Genomic DNA, 15,363 nt, shown 5'->3' on the forward strand with positions numbered 1-15,363 from the left:
TGTCGCCTTAAAAATCATATCTCGAGTTTCAAAACTCAGAAACTGATTCCGTAAATTTTCCCTGAATTTAGACTCATATATCTATCCATGGATTTATTTCTATAATTTTTGGTCGGGCCAATTGGTACAGTTTATTAGTTAAAGTCGCCCATGTTACAGGGGTCGACTACACTGACCTTTGCGCATTACGACCTGGATATCTTCTCGTACAGAGCCTCAATTCTCATGCAGTTTGTTTCTAATGAAACTAGACTCAAAGGGGAATCTTCACATATAAGGCACGACTTCTAATTTCTTCTGGATAATTTATGGTAAATTTTCAAAGTCGAGACAGGGGATCCAGAAACCGTTCTGGCCCTGTCTCACGAGAACTTTAATATCTCTCAGTATACTGCTCATACGGTCGTTTCGTTTCGTCCATATGAAAATAGGTTCATCAAGGTTAAATTTCATAATTTATTCACTATTTAATTATACTTATACTATTTTTAGTGATTTTTCAATCTCATATCACTGCTGCTGTCTGCAACAGTTACTGCAGTAGACTATGCCAATTTCATGAATCTTTCCTTGGCCTTACTAATCATCCATTATACATGACACAAATCATGGCCACCTTATCAAAATTAAAGTTTCTAAGACTCGTGGCTATAGGTTCTAGCATCCCACTCAACGACCACATAGGCCATTTTCACATGGCTTAAAGTTTACAACCCACAATTCAACAAAACAAAATAGCCTATACATGCCAAATGTTCTCCTAGTTCAACTACGAAGACAATACCAAAAGATTTCCAGCCGGTGTGATGACTTCAACGACGGTTCCGAGCACATAAACAATACGAGTCCAAGAGACCTAAAATGGGTGACAAGAAAACACCGAGTGAGTTTATAACTCGAGAAGTCATAAGCATTCAACAACCATCCATTAATAAAGTTACCACAACATGAAACAATAAACGAGGTGGGTACTCATCCACATCAAAACTATACCATAATTCCTCGGACCTTCGGTTCAATCTCATACCAAGTCATACATCCACATTTCATATTCCACACAACAAGATATTTAAGGCATTTTCACACACTAACTCATTTCCACCACAACCATACAATTTCAATCATCACATAGATTTAAAGCTTACCAAGCACAACCCCGAGCATGAACGTATTTCCTAATCGTCATGAGCTCAAGGTACTTACCCGATCCGCTGTCCATACTCAACTCGATGGAGACACACCCTCCATATATATAGAGTACGCACACACAGTGCTTAATACTCGATTTCGCACACTTAGTGCAATGCGATTTAAGCCCGCACACATAGTGCCATAGCCTTCGAGCTCGCACACCCAGTGCCGTATATTTCCAGCATGCACACTTAGTGCCATATATTTCCAGCATGCACACTCAGTGCCATATATTTCCAGCACGCACACTTAGTGCCATATATTTCCAAGACGCACACTTAGTGCCAATCTGTCACCGTATACACGTATTGCCCGACACTTAGTGCCGAAAGCAAACTTTCTACACATTTCACTATTTCTTTTACATTCAACAATTGTCATCACTCCATACACATACAATTTCATTTATATATATATAGCATCCCATTAAACACAATTGCATAGATTTTACAATCATTTAAGCAATATCAAACATATGTGCTTAATGACTTACCTCGGATGTTGTCGCATCGTTTTCAACGGCTATTCAATTATTTTGTCTTTCCCTTGTCCAACTTTGATCCTTTGAGTTCTTGAGCTAATTCACACAAATTTAACTTATTAAAACCTCATTATGCTAGCTTATGGCGAATATGACAAGGAGTTTAAATGGTCATATGGCCACCCTTTAGCTTGAATACACAATGGTCATGCACATTTTATATTACATCAAGCAATTCAATACAATTCATTCAAGCATCAAGGAAAGCTAAGGCCATCAATAGGCTACCTAAGGCCGAATATACACATCAACATATGTATTCGTTCATGTGGCGAACATACACATCCATGTTAAGGCCGATTTCCACACTTGATACATTCTACAAGTAAGGTCGCTTGTATCGACTAAACACCAATTTGTTTCAAGTTCACAACTAGGCTAATATGCACATATACACTAGTAAATCAACACTAACATTTGTACTTCACCTTACTAGCACTTCTCATTCAAATGACATGAACAACGAACATAGTTTCCTTTTATTTCCTACCATGGCGAATGCCATACAACACCATACCATGCATCATTACAAGCTTTACTTTTAGCATGCAAATAACATCCACAAATCCACCTTAGCGAACCTTATCTCCATGATATAGTGAAGATTTGAACCATGGGCTAGTTTAGAACTCAAGCTAACTACTAAAACATGCTTGAATCTCATGGCACAACATCAAACTTACCTTAACTTAGATGCAAATATGGCCGAATGTCTTCAACTTTTCTCTTTTCAAACCGGCCAAGAAGAACCAAAGGGTGAAGCTTTTCTTTTCTCTTTGTATTTTCTTCCTAGTCTTTGCTCAAAGAAAGGATGAATAACAACTTTTTTTTCTTTCTTTCTCTCTAGCTACGGCACCATGGGGGGCATCCATGCTCATTTTTTCTTTTTTTTTCATTTCTTAATTCTTTCTACATAATGCACTAACTAAACATGTTGGAAACATGTCCCCTTGCCCATAATCTAGACATGGCCGGCCACTCATCCAAAATAAATGGAGTATTTGACATGCAACTCCATTTATTTTACTTCATTCCTTTATTAACCTCTTAAAATTAGCTACATATTTTTAAATCCTTTCACATGAGTCCTTTTTCTTTCAATTCACAATCAAATTAACTAAATCAAAGAATTCAAAATTCACACATGCATTTTCACATATTCTAGACAATAAATATTACGTTCGAACATGTCGGTGACTCGGTTTAGCGGTCCCGAAACCACTTCCCGACTAGGGTCAATTTTGGGATGTCACAAAGTTATTTTCCTTGATTTTGTGGTTAGCTCGCAAGGATTGGAAGTTGACCAAGAGAAAATAAAAGCTATTCAATAGTGGCCGAGACCTACAACCATTAGCCAAGTTCGAAGCTTCCATGGGTTGGCAAGTTTTTATCGGTGTTTTGTGCCCAATTTCAACACTTTGGCCACGCCATTAACAAGTGTGATAAAAAATAACTCTGCATTTCATTGGGGAGATGAGCAAGAGAGATCTTTTATTGAGATTAAAAATTGTCTTCCTAACGCACCTTTACTTGCTTTGCCTGATTTTTCAAAAACCTTTGAACTCAAGTGTGATGCATCAGGTGTTGGAATAGGTGTTGTTTTAACCAAAGATGGATGACCTATTTCCTATTTTAGTGAGAAGCTTAACAGAGCCTCACTCAACTATCCGGTCTATGATAAGGAGATGTACGCACTAGTTCGGGCTCTTGAGACGTGGCAACACTATTTGTGGCCAAAAGAATTTGTGATTCATTCCGATCACAAAGCATTAAAGCATATCAAAGGCCAACATAAGTTGAATAAGCGACATGCTAAATGGGTCGAGTATCTTGAGTCGTTTCCCTATGTAATTAAGTATAAGAAAGGTAAGGATAATGTGGTAGCCGATGCCCTGTCGAGGAGGTATATATTATTGTCTTCACTTAAATCAAAATTGCTTGGTTTTCGCTTTTTAAAGGATTCGTATGCTACTGATGTTGATTTTTGCGATATCTATTCTACTTGTATGAATTCCGCTTTTGAGAGTTATTACATGTATGACTGGTATTTATTCAAAGAAGGCAAGTTATGTGCTTCACAAGGCTCTGTCCGAGAACTACTTGCCCATGAAGCGCATAGTGGAGGCCTCATGGGACACTTTGGTGTTCACAAAACCTCAGCAACACTTAACGAACATTTCTATTGGCCTAGGATGAAGCGAGACGTGGAGCAAATATGTGAGAGGTGTTTGACGTGTAAAAAGGCCAAATCAAAGGCTCAGTCGCATGGTTTGTATACTCCCCTGCCCGTGCCCGACGCACCTTGGACGGATATATCCATGGATTTTGTCCTTGGATTAGCTAAGACGAAAACGGGGAAGGATTCTATTTTTGTTGTAGTTGATCATTTTTCTAAAATGTCCCATTTTATAGCTTGTACAAAGACTGATGATGCTGTTCATATTTCAAATCTCTTCTTTAGGGATATTGTTCGCCTGCACAGAATTTCGCAAACCATCGTTTCCTATCGAGATGCAAAATTTCTTAGTCACTTTTGGAGATATTTGTGGAGTCAACTCGGGACCAAACTGCTGTTTTCAACTACCTGCCACCCTCAAACGAATGGACAAACAGAGGCAGCCAGCCGAGTCCTATCCACCTTACTACGAGCTGTCATTCGAAAGAATTTAACATCATGGGAAGACTGTTTGCCTCATGTCAAATTCGCCTACAATTGCTTTGTTCATACGTCGACCAAACATACGCCTTTTGAAGTAGTTTACGGTTTAAACCCATTAACGCCCCTAGATCTAATTCCTTTGCCTAACGATAAATTAATTCATGTTGATGCTAGAAAGAAGGCTGATTTTGTGAAAAGACTACATCAAAAGGTACGAGCCAATATAGAGACGAAAACCAAGTCATATGCACAACAAGCCAATAAGGGTCGCAAAAGGATAATTTTCGAACCTGGAGATTGGGTTTGGGTGCATATGCGTATGGAACGCTTCCCAACCCAACGACGGTCCAAGTTGCTTCCTCGAGAAGATGGACCCTTTCAAGTTATAGAACGCATAAATGATAATTCATATCGGCTTGATTTACCTATTGATTACAACATAAGTGCAAGTTTTAACGTGGCTAATCTTTCTCCTTTTGAGGCAGATTTTGACTTGGGGGCTAGTTGCTTTGAAGAAGAGGGGAATGACATGACCATGCCCCAAGGCTCAACAAGCTCTAAGCTTGATCCCATCAAGTTACCCAAAGGACCTATAACTCGAGCTAGGGCTAAGTGCCTTCAAGAACTTGTTTCAGCTTTGATTGTTCAACTTTGGAACTATAATAAGCTCCAAGATGAAGGAATAGATCAGGCCAGTTTATTACAAGAACCTTGCACCTTAGTGCAAGCAGATCTCAGCTCAACTTTAGCTCTCCAAGCTCCGCCGAAGCTCAAATCAGCTCACTTTAACTTAATTTAGCTCATTCGAGCTTGATAGAATTTATTTCCTGCTTGTTTTCTTTACCATTTAAATAAATTAAGTGTTTGCTTGAATTATAATTATTTGCTACAGCTCAAATCCGAATTTCCTAGCTTATTTCAGCTCATTAAGTATTTTCATATAATTTTGAGCTAGCCGAAATTATTATGTCAGCTAGATAATATTTAATTTTGTTAATTTGTGATAATTAATTTGTCTTGATGTTATTTCTCTAGGTTTAGTCGAATCTATGAAGAATTAATTGTGTTCATTTCCCTTGTAGGTTCCGCCGAATATAGGAGAGCATTTAAGGCTAGGTGCATGCACAGTTTTATTCAATGAATTGGAAGATTCATACACGACCAGGTTCAAGGCCAAAGAAGGTTTATGAATGGTTTGTTACATGCATTTCTAGCTGATGATTGGCTTCCCTAAGTACCTATTCGACCAAGGAGTAGTTATCTAATTAATGGCCTAAGTTTAGTTCATGAATGAAGTTAAAAGAAGATGCATGGACAACAAGTTACAATGAATGGGAGAATGCATCTAGTTCTTGTTACATGAATTGTTTGCTGTTCATTTGGCTTCTCTAGGTGACTATTCAACCAAGAAGCATCTATTGGATGTCACATACATGCCATAGCCAAATTTGGATCACCCATTAAACTCCCATGCATTCATCTTCTTCAAGACATTACCTTGGTTCATGAAGCTGCCCTTTGAAGCTCCAATCAGCCAAACATGGACCTATTTTATTTATGAACATTTTCTAGAATATCCCAACATATTCATAGCCAATTTACTTAGTTCTTAAGCTTGGACATTTGACCATTTGGCTATCATTTTCAAGGCTATAAATAGTTTGTTCAAATATATTGTAAAGGACTTTTGGCCAAATTATTAATGAAACTTTGTTTCTATGAGGTTTACTCCCTTTCAACTTTCGTACGAGTTTCAAGAGACTTATCTAGTGAGCTAGTGGCATCAACCGAACTCTTTTTCTGAACTTATCACCTAACTTTGGTGTGGCATTCTCCTATCATTCTACGTTCCATCCGACTACCTTAAACAATATAAGATTTGGGGCGATACTCGATATAGTATCGAATCTTTCTTGAAGTTTAAGTTCGTTCACCATTCCAACCAACTATCTTTACTTCACTTGTTATCCTAAACCGAGCCTATCCAAATCCTTCCTATCCTTATTTCTTTCTAGCCGAATCTACTATTTAAGACTTAGCCAGTTTTGAAATCTCGTCTTATTAATATTAAACTTATTAAGCCAATTCAAACAATTCGCCAATCTTGTGAACGACACTTCTCAAAGACGACCAGGCAATCATACGTGGACTCGACTCAATTGACCGAGCCGGATCACTTCACAAAACTTACCTAAAGATACATATTTGGTCACATTTCCATCCTTCACATTTAGTTCAATACATTTCCAAAACATACCATATTTTAAGCACAATCAAAACAACATAACACATATTATAACTTGACCATATTGAGATTAATTCATCACATACCACATTGGCTATTCAAACATGCATCAACACATTACCACATTAACACATACTAGTAAGGCATCTATAAGTACCAAAATGACACAAACCAACCAATATCAAATGGTACCAAAACAACTTATACATGCCAATATCATCAACTAAGATTCAATTAGATACCAACACAAGTCCACCTATACATTTCATTATAGCCTTGGCCAAAACATCAAAAACTACCGCTATATTCGCTGGATAGTGTGATAGATCTCCGACGAGCTTCCAAACTGATCGAGCTTCCTATTATCTATAAAACATTGGAAAGAAAACTACGTAAACACATAATGTTTAGTTAGTTCATAAAACATGAACATAACTTACCATTTCAATACATAACATTAAGATTAAGCATAATATAATCTAACCGAAAGTTTGGCACAAGCCTAAGCACCATCAACAACACAAGTTAGTGCATTCAAATATAATTTACTTAAATTAATATGGGGTAAACTATTTGTACATGAATATAATTCATTTGATTTCATCACTTTCATAAACATAAGTATACTTCCATTGAAGCTTACCATTTCAATCCTCTTCATAATTACATGATATAGTTCATTTGAACATTTACCTTTTCATTCCTTTCCATGTCCATTGAATCATTTATAATATCATCGGATACTCGGGAAAGCTCACACGAAGTGTGCTAAACATATAATCTAACCTTTCCTTTACATCGTTGCTCACACGAGCTGTGAAATAGGCATGCTCACACGAGCAGTGAGTCGGAATGTAAGCTACACGATGCTTCTTACACGAGCTATGGAGTATCGGCAACAAATGTAGGACCTCAGACATCGGTAGGACATTCAAGACCATCACTCGAAACATGAAAAACCTAATGACATGTCATTTGTTTAATACGAATTCCTAAAGTTCAAACGGGGCTCGATAATCGTCATAGCATTGTTGGATATTCATCATTCAATTATATGACACTTAACATAATAACATATAATAAAAAATAACATTAGAAATGATACTAATGCATATGAACTTACCTCGATGATTTGAGCGTAAAAACAAATTCGATCAATCCGAGGCTTTAGTTTTTCCCCAATCTAAATTCGTACGAGGTCTATCTTGATCTAAATAGACAAATTCAATCCATTTAATACTTCTATTATTCAATTCCGTCCATATTTCATATTTTTGCAAAATTACCATTTTGCGCTTAACTTTTTATTTAGTCCTTAAGCTCATATATTGAAATTTAAACATTATCATCCTTTTCTCATGCTAGTAGAATTCTCTAGGGACCTAAATCAATCCATACAAATCATCATTTCATAAATTTACCATGAACTTTTACCATTTTTACAAATAAGTCCCTAAATGTTATTTTCATAAAAAATTACTTTACAAAACTTGTTTATATATTAACAAGTATTCATAATCTAAGATCAAACATCAAGAATCATGCAAGAACATTCATGAAAAACCCTAAACCTTTAACAGTTTTACAAATTAATCCATGGGCTAGTTAGATTAAACTAAAACGACTTAAAAAACATAAAAATCATTAAAAATGGGACAAAATCACACTTACATGCAAAGAAATAGCTTGACCGAACTTGTCTTCCCCTTTAATGGTCAATTTTGACTATGGATAAAGAAAATAAGGAAGATGATAACCTTTTCATCTTTTAATTCTTTTACATTTTCAATTAATTATCAAATTCCTTAACTGACCTTTAAAAACATTCAAAATTTCAAATAAACCTTGCCATGAATATCCATTAACCATAAAAATAGTCTAATTGCTATTTAAGTCCACTCACTTTAAGGTTCCATGGTCATTTGACCCTTTTTACTAAGAGAACACTTTTGCATCTTTTACGAATTAGTCCTTTTCACTTAATTAAGCATGCAAACGTCAAAATTTCTTAACGAAATTTTTATACAACCTTACTAACATTCCATAAATATTAAAATAATAATAAAATAAAATTTTACTTATCAAATTTGTGTTCTCGAAACTACTGTTCTGATTTCATTGAAAACGGGCTGTTACAAGTAGTGTCTTACCAACTTGCAGCAGTCATGCTCCTATAGCCTCAGGAACCTTAAAAATAGATTAGGAATGGATTTGGAAACAGAAACTCCAACCCCAAAACTGTTTCTTTTCGCAAACAAATCACTTCCTTTTCGCAACAAGGCATGAACTTGCAAAATATTTGCCCCTTATGTACCAGTCATCACCATCGACCATTTTTTATGTAATTGCTCAATGAGCAATCATCTTTGGATTTCTTGCCTATTGTTGCTCCAAGACTTAGCTAGTTCAAATGGCTCAAAGCTAATGTTGACTCAAAGGTTTGGTTCTAAAAAGTTCAAATTCCTTAGAAATACGTGAACTGTTTCTTTTTCAGAGAAGAAAATTTTGGCTCGTATGAAACTCATTGGTCTTCACAAGTAAACCCATTCCAAGTGATATTATCTCAAGAGCTTTAGCAAAAGTAAATGAATTCTTTGGCCTTGCTACCGTGGTTAAAAAGAAAATCCGTTTACCCAAAATTGTAGGAGTAACATGGAGGGCACCACAAGCACAATGGCATTAACTTAATACAAATGACTCCATCATGGGGAATTTGGGAATAAAGTGTTAGATACAAGACTTAGCTAGTTTGAATGGCTCAAAGCTAATGTTGTCTCAAATGTTTGATTCCAAAAAGTTCAAATAACTTAGAATTACGTTAAGTGCTTCACTATTTGAGAAGAAAATTTTGGCTGGTATAGAACTCATCAGTCTTCACAAGTAAACCCATTCCATGTGATATTACCTCAAGAGATTTGGCAAAAGCAAGCGAATTCTTTAGCTTTGCTACCGTGGTAAAAAAGATCCCTTCAACCACATTTGTAGGAGTAACATGAAGGTCATCACAAGAACAATGGCACAAACTCAACGGATGACTCCATTGGACTTTGGGAATAGAGTGTTGAATCTCTTATAAGAGATAATAATGATAAATGGGTTATTGGTTCATATCTATTTATCTAGTTGCCTCGAATGGATTACCGGTTCATATCAGTTTATCTCACTTGGCTCGAGTGTAGAAATTGAACTTTGAGCAGGACTTTGCTGTCCATGTTTGAACTACACTCCAAACATGTCTTCAGAAAAAGTAATGGTATTGTAGCCATCAAACATATCTTCAGGGTAAGCAATAGTACTGTGAGTAAATCAAAATTTTCAAATCAAAATTTTCAAATCAATATTATTGAAAGTGACAACCAACAATATGAATAATAAAACCGACATAGATAATATAAAAAAGATTAATACTATGAACTTCCGTGTTAATATAAGGACCAGCCTCGGTCACGCTTCCAACTCAAGCCTGTTATTTTCTGAAACATCCGGTACTATCATGCATCAATTTTTTTTTTTTTAATTTACGAATGATCCTTTATCGACCTAAAAGATATTATCTTTAATAACATATAATTAATGATCAAAGTGATTCACAAAAGAAAACATAATAAATTACTTCTTTAAATCGATAAAGATAATAATTAAATGCAACAAGTGATTCCAAATGATAATTAAATATATCTTGATCAATGTCGACTTAATCTAGAGAAAGGATTAGAATCTCATTCAGTGTAAAATCAGAAAAATATAACATGCAATATAAGGTTTGGCAGCAACAACTGCTAAAAGCCATTAAAATATTAAACAAGCAGTAAAAATGGAGAAAGGGAAGAATAAATAGAAATTGCCAAGCATCTTATCTAACCCACTAAATGCGGTTATTGTTGCACATAGATGGTATTTTTTCTAAAGCTAGCTGGTAGCAAGTGTACTACGTTTTCTACAAACTCACCCCAATCCTTGAGACGCTCTTTTCTGAACTTGATGACTTGGCTACCTCCAGTTAATGACTGACAAACAAAATTAGTCCCTGCAAAACAATGCATTTATTGACCTTTTAAAGAAAATAAAATATTAAGATTAAATGCAATTGTCTAACAACCATGTAAACCATTATAGTTTCTAGAGAAAGAGGTCGAAGAACTTTACTGCAATTAGACTCCAAGGGTATAGCATAAGGTCGCTAATCAAACAAAAACAAATCAGATAACAATGTGGCCAAGGCATTGCCTTAACTACAACCACATCTACATGACATCTTCCCTTTGTTTCTGAGCTGTTCAAGTAGCAGAATAGATATGCAGGAGATGTGTTGTTTCTTGTTTGGCAATGAAGGAAAAGCTTCTTAGTGTATGACTAGCATAAATAATAGCAGCAATTTTCTCTTAGCTGAAGCTATTAGACAGTGAAGGGTACAGATTATGAGGTTAGTGTGTCCAACAAAAATTCAGAATATGAAAGGCTCAACTTTGTTGCTATCTACTAAAAACCTGGTGCAAGATGCTATTGTCTTCTTCCTATCAAAGAGGAGTTGCTTGGCAGTATTCAATATTGTAGGATGTATTATGCAAACATATTAAGCAAACTAAGAACTATGTGGCTCTTAATGTCGGAAGAATTTCCCCTGCAATTATTTTTACTTACGATCCTACAATTATCACAAGACACAATCATGTAGGGGCCACTACTTAGAAGAATGCGTTTCGATTCAGGACTGCAACAGATAAATTGCACTACAATAATTAAAGGCGATGTGCTCCTCATGATCTGTCTAGGTATGCTGTATTGACTATCTTGATAGGAGTTTAGATCTTTGTAATGCTCGTGATAAAGAGTTTCTTCAGCAGAGCAAAGTTTTCTAAGCAATCCACAATATCTAAAGAATGATCCTATTCCAACCAGAATAAAAGAAAACAAAGCAGTAGCAAAATATAAATATATAGAAATCGAAGCAACAACAAAATTATCCAGCTAAAAGTCATCAAATAAAATGTGGCTCACCAGTACTTGATCAAGCCATCCCAGCCACAAGTTGCAACTTTACTTTGCTCCAATGGATGCCACTCACACCCAATGCAAACTCCCTCATGGCACTTGAGGGTTCTAAATACTTTGCAGCTCTTCCAGTCCCAAAACCAGCACTTACCCTCTCCATCTCCAGACATAACAAACCGTCCGTCTGGTGAAAAATTGACTTGGCAAGCATAGCCAGCCACAATGTGCCCAGCAAACCTTTTCTTTTTGTTAAGCTGAAACCGCTCCCTGGTGCTGTAAATAAGAATTTGGTTATCCAAACTTTGAGCAGCAAGCCAATTAGTGTTGGGGTGAAGTGAAATGGCTGGCATAGAGTGCATGTGAGGCTCACTAATATACTTTATAACAACAGGAATTCCAAACTCCCATACTCGAAGTGACTTGTCGTCACTTGAGGTAACAAATCTCCTATTGTTATCGACAAATGTAATGGTATTCACTGCCCCTAAATGCTGATCATACTCTTGTGTAGTCTGTCCAGTATTAATATCCCACTGAACAATCTTCTTATCACTCATTCCCGCTAACAGAATATGCTGCTTATCTTCATCAGGGTTAAGCTTAACTACATAAGGAATCTTCCCAGTTGAGAAAGTTGATATAACCTGCCCGGTTTCAGTATCCCAATACTTGATGTTCTTGTCATATCCAGCAGTTAAAAATTTAGTGCCATCATTACAAAATGAAATATCTCTCACTGCCTTTGAATGACCCATATATGTCCTCATACACTTGCCTGAATTGAACACATCCCAGATCTTCACTTTAGTATCCATCCCAGCAGAGAGAATCAAATGACCGTACTTAGGGAAGAACCTGATAGCTGAGACACCCTTAGTGTGCCCACTCCAAGTGTGTATCAATCTTTTTGGTATATAACAATGATCATTTGTTGCTTTTGCATCTTTAGGAGGAGCAATCCAAGACCTTCCTTGGTAATCTCTCTCCTCCTTTCCGTGAAAAGTAGTCTTATCCACCAAGTGCTCACCTTTCTCAACTGAATGCCCTTTCTCTTCTTTCTTCTTCGCATACTCCTCTGCATACTTCTTTTGCTCCTCAGTCAACTCGGTTTGCACCCCCACTTTTTTACCTGCCCAAGGACTCTTTTTATTCTTCATCAACCATACGTCACTGGCCGGATTGTCAATCTCTGTTGGATCAACCTCATGCTCACCACCCACAACCTCATTCTCCATTTCAACATCCTTCATTTTTCCAATTTTTCGCTTCTTTTGCTCATGTTGTGGAATGTTATAGACTGAAATGGCATCATTCTTCTGCAAAGCATCCAAATCACCGATATAGTTGTTCCCCGAAGGGTCAGCAGCATAACCATATTTGTGGAAGGTGTTGTATTGCTCATCAAAAACAAAAGAATCAATTGCGGCATCCTCAACAAATCCCAGCTTGTGATTGCGCATGCCCTGGGCGATGCCATCCTTGGCATATGGATGAGCTGGGCCATAAATAGGGGCCCAGAGTTGGTCATAGGTGGGATTGAAGACAACAACATGCTGGCTTGGATCAATGGGCTTCGAATGGGATTGATGCGCTTTTGCTACTGTTAAGGCCAGCATTGTGTCATCAACCTTGGGTGCAGCAGATTTGGAAGGGATGAGTCGTGGAGGTGAAGAGTCTGGAGATGAAGTAGATGGCTGGTGACTTTGGTCTTCACCATCACTTTTATCTGCATATGTTTGGAGAAGATCCATGGAAGGCTTCTTGAAAGCCTAATTCATATAAACATAGATATTACTTGGGGTATTTGTCATTGAATTATATTTAGATTATCAGAAAGGCACAAGTAGAAAATTATACCATACTTTATTTGAAAATTTATTTGGGGATAAGATAAACACCATAGTTTGTCTTAGTTAACAAACCATAGAAGACAATAAAAGGAGAATCACAAGACTTGCTTGAATTTTTACTTATGTTAAGATGGTCTTTTGAAAGCTTTCTACAAAAGAAATAGAGATGCTTATAGATTCTTTATAGAATCCAGTTCATCAAAAACAGGAAGAAAAAGAGAAAACATTACTGTTGATGGTGACACGGAGATGTTAACAACAAGGAATAGAAGAAAAGCTAATAAGAATGACTTGGTTATGATGCAATTTAAGAAGCAAGGGGAAATGCTGGATCTGAAAGAGTGCAAGCATAAGCGTATTGAACATAAAGTGAGCAAGTACTAAAATACCTTCTTCTTTGGTCGTGATAAAAATTAAGAAGAATCAACAACACATTTGAATCATTTTTTCCCTTGATGAGAGTGACAAACAGACAACAGATAGACTAAAAATATGAATTACAATCACCACTCCAAAAGCAACCAAGAAAAAGAACATCTTACAAGAAATGATTGATTAGAACCAAGAAAAAAGTAGGTACAACTGCCAGGTTTCAGACAAGAGATAACTAAGACTTCAAGAGATATCAGTACTGAACTTTATAGTAAGGAAATTCATAAACAAAAACCGACACGAAAAAATTACAACAAGAAAAAAGAAGGAATTTAAGGAGAAAAAGCTCGGACTAAAAACAAGTAATAATCGGAAATGCCATTACAACTATGCATAAAACTAACTCACAAAATAAGAGCGTAATCTCGACGGAGATTAGGAAACAAAAGATTTATTCTATTTTATTTTATTCAGAATAGACCTCAGTTTTTTAAGAAAATTTAATCTTTTCCGGAAAGGATTTCACTGGGAAATATCCTAGAAAGCGTAATAATTGTTTAGCACTTACTCTTTTAAACAAGTCAATGAGATTTTCAGTGGCTAAAATACTTTATTCGGAGTGGTAGAAATCCAGAGTTTCGAATGGCGCTGCTGTGTCATACCGCTATTTCGGAGTAGCGGCACCCTCCCCCCGTAAAGATCTCAATAACAGTGTGAACAAATTTCACATCAATAGCAGCGGATGGCAGCCGCAAATAGCAGTGTAACTAAAAATAGAGACCATAACGGTCCACTATGTCCACTATTTCCACTAAACAGACAGAGTATGAGACGACACAGCGTAACAAGCAGTATTATCGAAAACAGAAAGTAAAATATTAAAAAACAATGCAGAGGCAGAGACCAGAAAACTCAAAATCTCATTACTCAAGTAGAAAACTTCAACTTATGTTTAGAGTTCAAAAATTTACCTCAGTTAATTTCCTGACCTGCCAGAAACTTGAAGGCAATAGAGGGCTTGGGTCAGGGACTGGAGAAGGAGGAGAAGAAGGATAAAATATGAGGAAGAGAATGACGAGGCCGGGACGAAGTGGTGGCGGCAGGTTTGTTTGGAGGCGGAGATGTGTGAACACAGAATATATAAACTATCAAAACTTAAAATGAAGAGGGAGAAATTGATGCTTACTTGGGTATTTTGAAACAGGCGTGGTTTTCCAAAATTTCGGAAAAGAAAGGAGAAGAAGCACTAGTACGTGAGAGGAATCGATTAGAAGGTTGGAAACGAGCCATCCAAAGGTAAATAATTAATTATAGTCGCTTCTAAATCAATAAATAAAAAGATAATAAATTTTAACGTAAATAAATTTATATATTCTTACATTGAGAATAATATATATCAATTAAATTAAAATTAAATTGACTCTATAAAAATTAGGTCGTGTGCTCTAAAGATAAAAACCATTAATAAATTTTTGACTTAACAATATTATCTTATAATTATAAAATTTTAAGT

General features: G+C 36.3%; 1 protein-coding gene across 3 annotated transcripts; it reads right to left on the reverse strand.

Annotated features, from left to right (window-relative positions):
• Positions 1-10,288: 10,288 nt before the first annotated feature.
• Positions 10,289-15,145, reverse strand: LOC108470473 (uncharacterized). Of its 3 annotated transcripts, XM_053030425.1 has the most exons (4): positions 14,822-15,145; positions 14,419-14,551; positions 11,635-13,397; positions 10,289-10,663 (listed from the first exon to the last, which is right to left on the reverse strand). In XM_053030425.1, exons 3-4 carry the CDS (start codon positions 13,377-13,379, stop codon positions 10,657-10,659), a joined length of 1,752 nt encoding a protein of 583 aa, XP_052886385.1. In that variant the 5' UTR covers positions 13,380-13,397; positions 14,419-14,551; positions 14,822-15,145; the 3' UTR covers positions 10,289-10,656. The 3 variants fall into 3 exon arrangements, with proteins under 3 accessions (XP_052886385.1, XP_017627286.1, XP_052886386.1); XM_017771797.2 differs by lacking the exons at positions 10,289-10,663; positions 14,419-14,551 and having other exon boundaries at positions 11,631-13,397; positions 14,822-14,991; XM_053030426.1 differs by lacking the exons at positions 10,289-10,663; positions 14,822-15,145 and having other exon boundaries at positions 11,631-13,397; positions 14,419-14,806.
• Positions 15,146-15,363: the final 218 nt, after the last annotated feature.

This window comes from Gossypium arboreum, chromosome 7 (genome assembly GCF_025698485.1).
Source record: "Gossypium arboreum isolate Shixiya-1 chromosome 7, ASM2569848v2, whole genome shotgun sequence".
NCBI classification, from domain to species: Eukaryota; Viridiplantae; Streptophyta; class Magnoliopsida; order Malvales; family Malvaceae; genus Gossypium; species Gossypium arboreum.

Coding starts and splice junctions, on each gene's coding strand:
- LOC108470473 (XM_053030425.1), bottom strand. CDS start 13,379: ATGGATCTTCTCCAAACATATGCAGATAAAAGTGATGGTGAAGACCAA.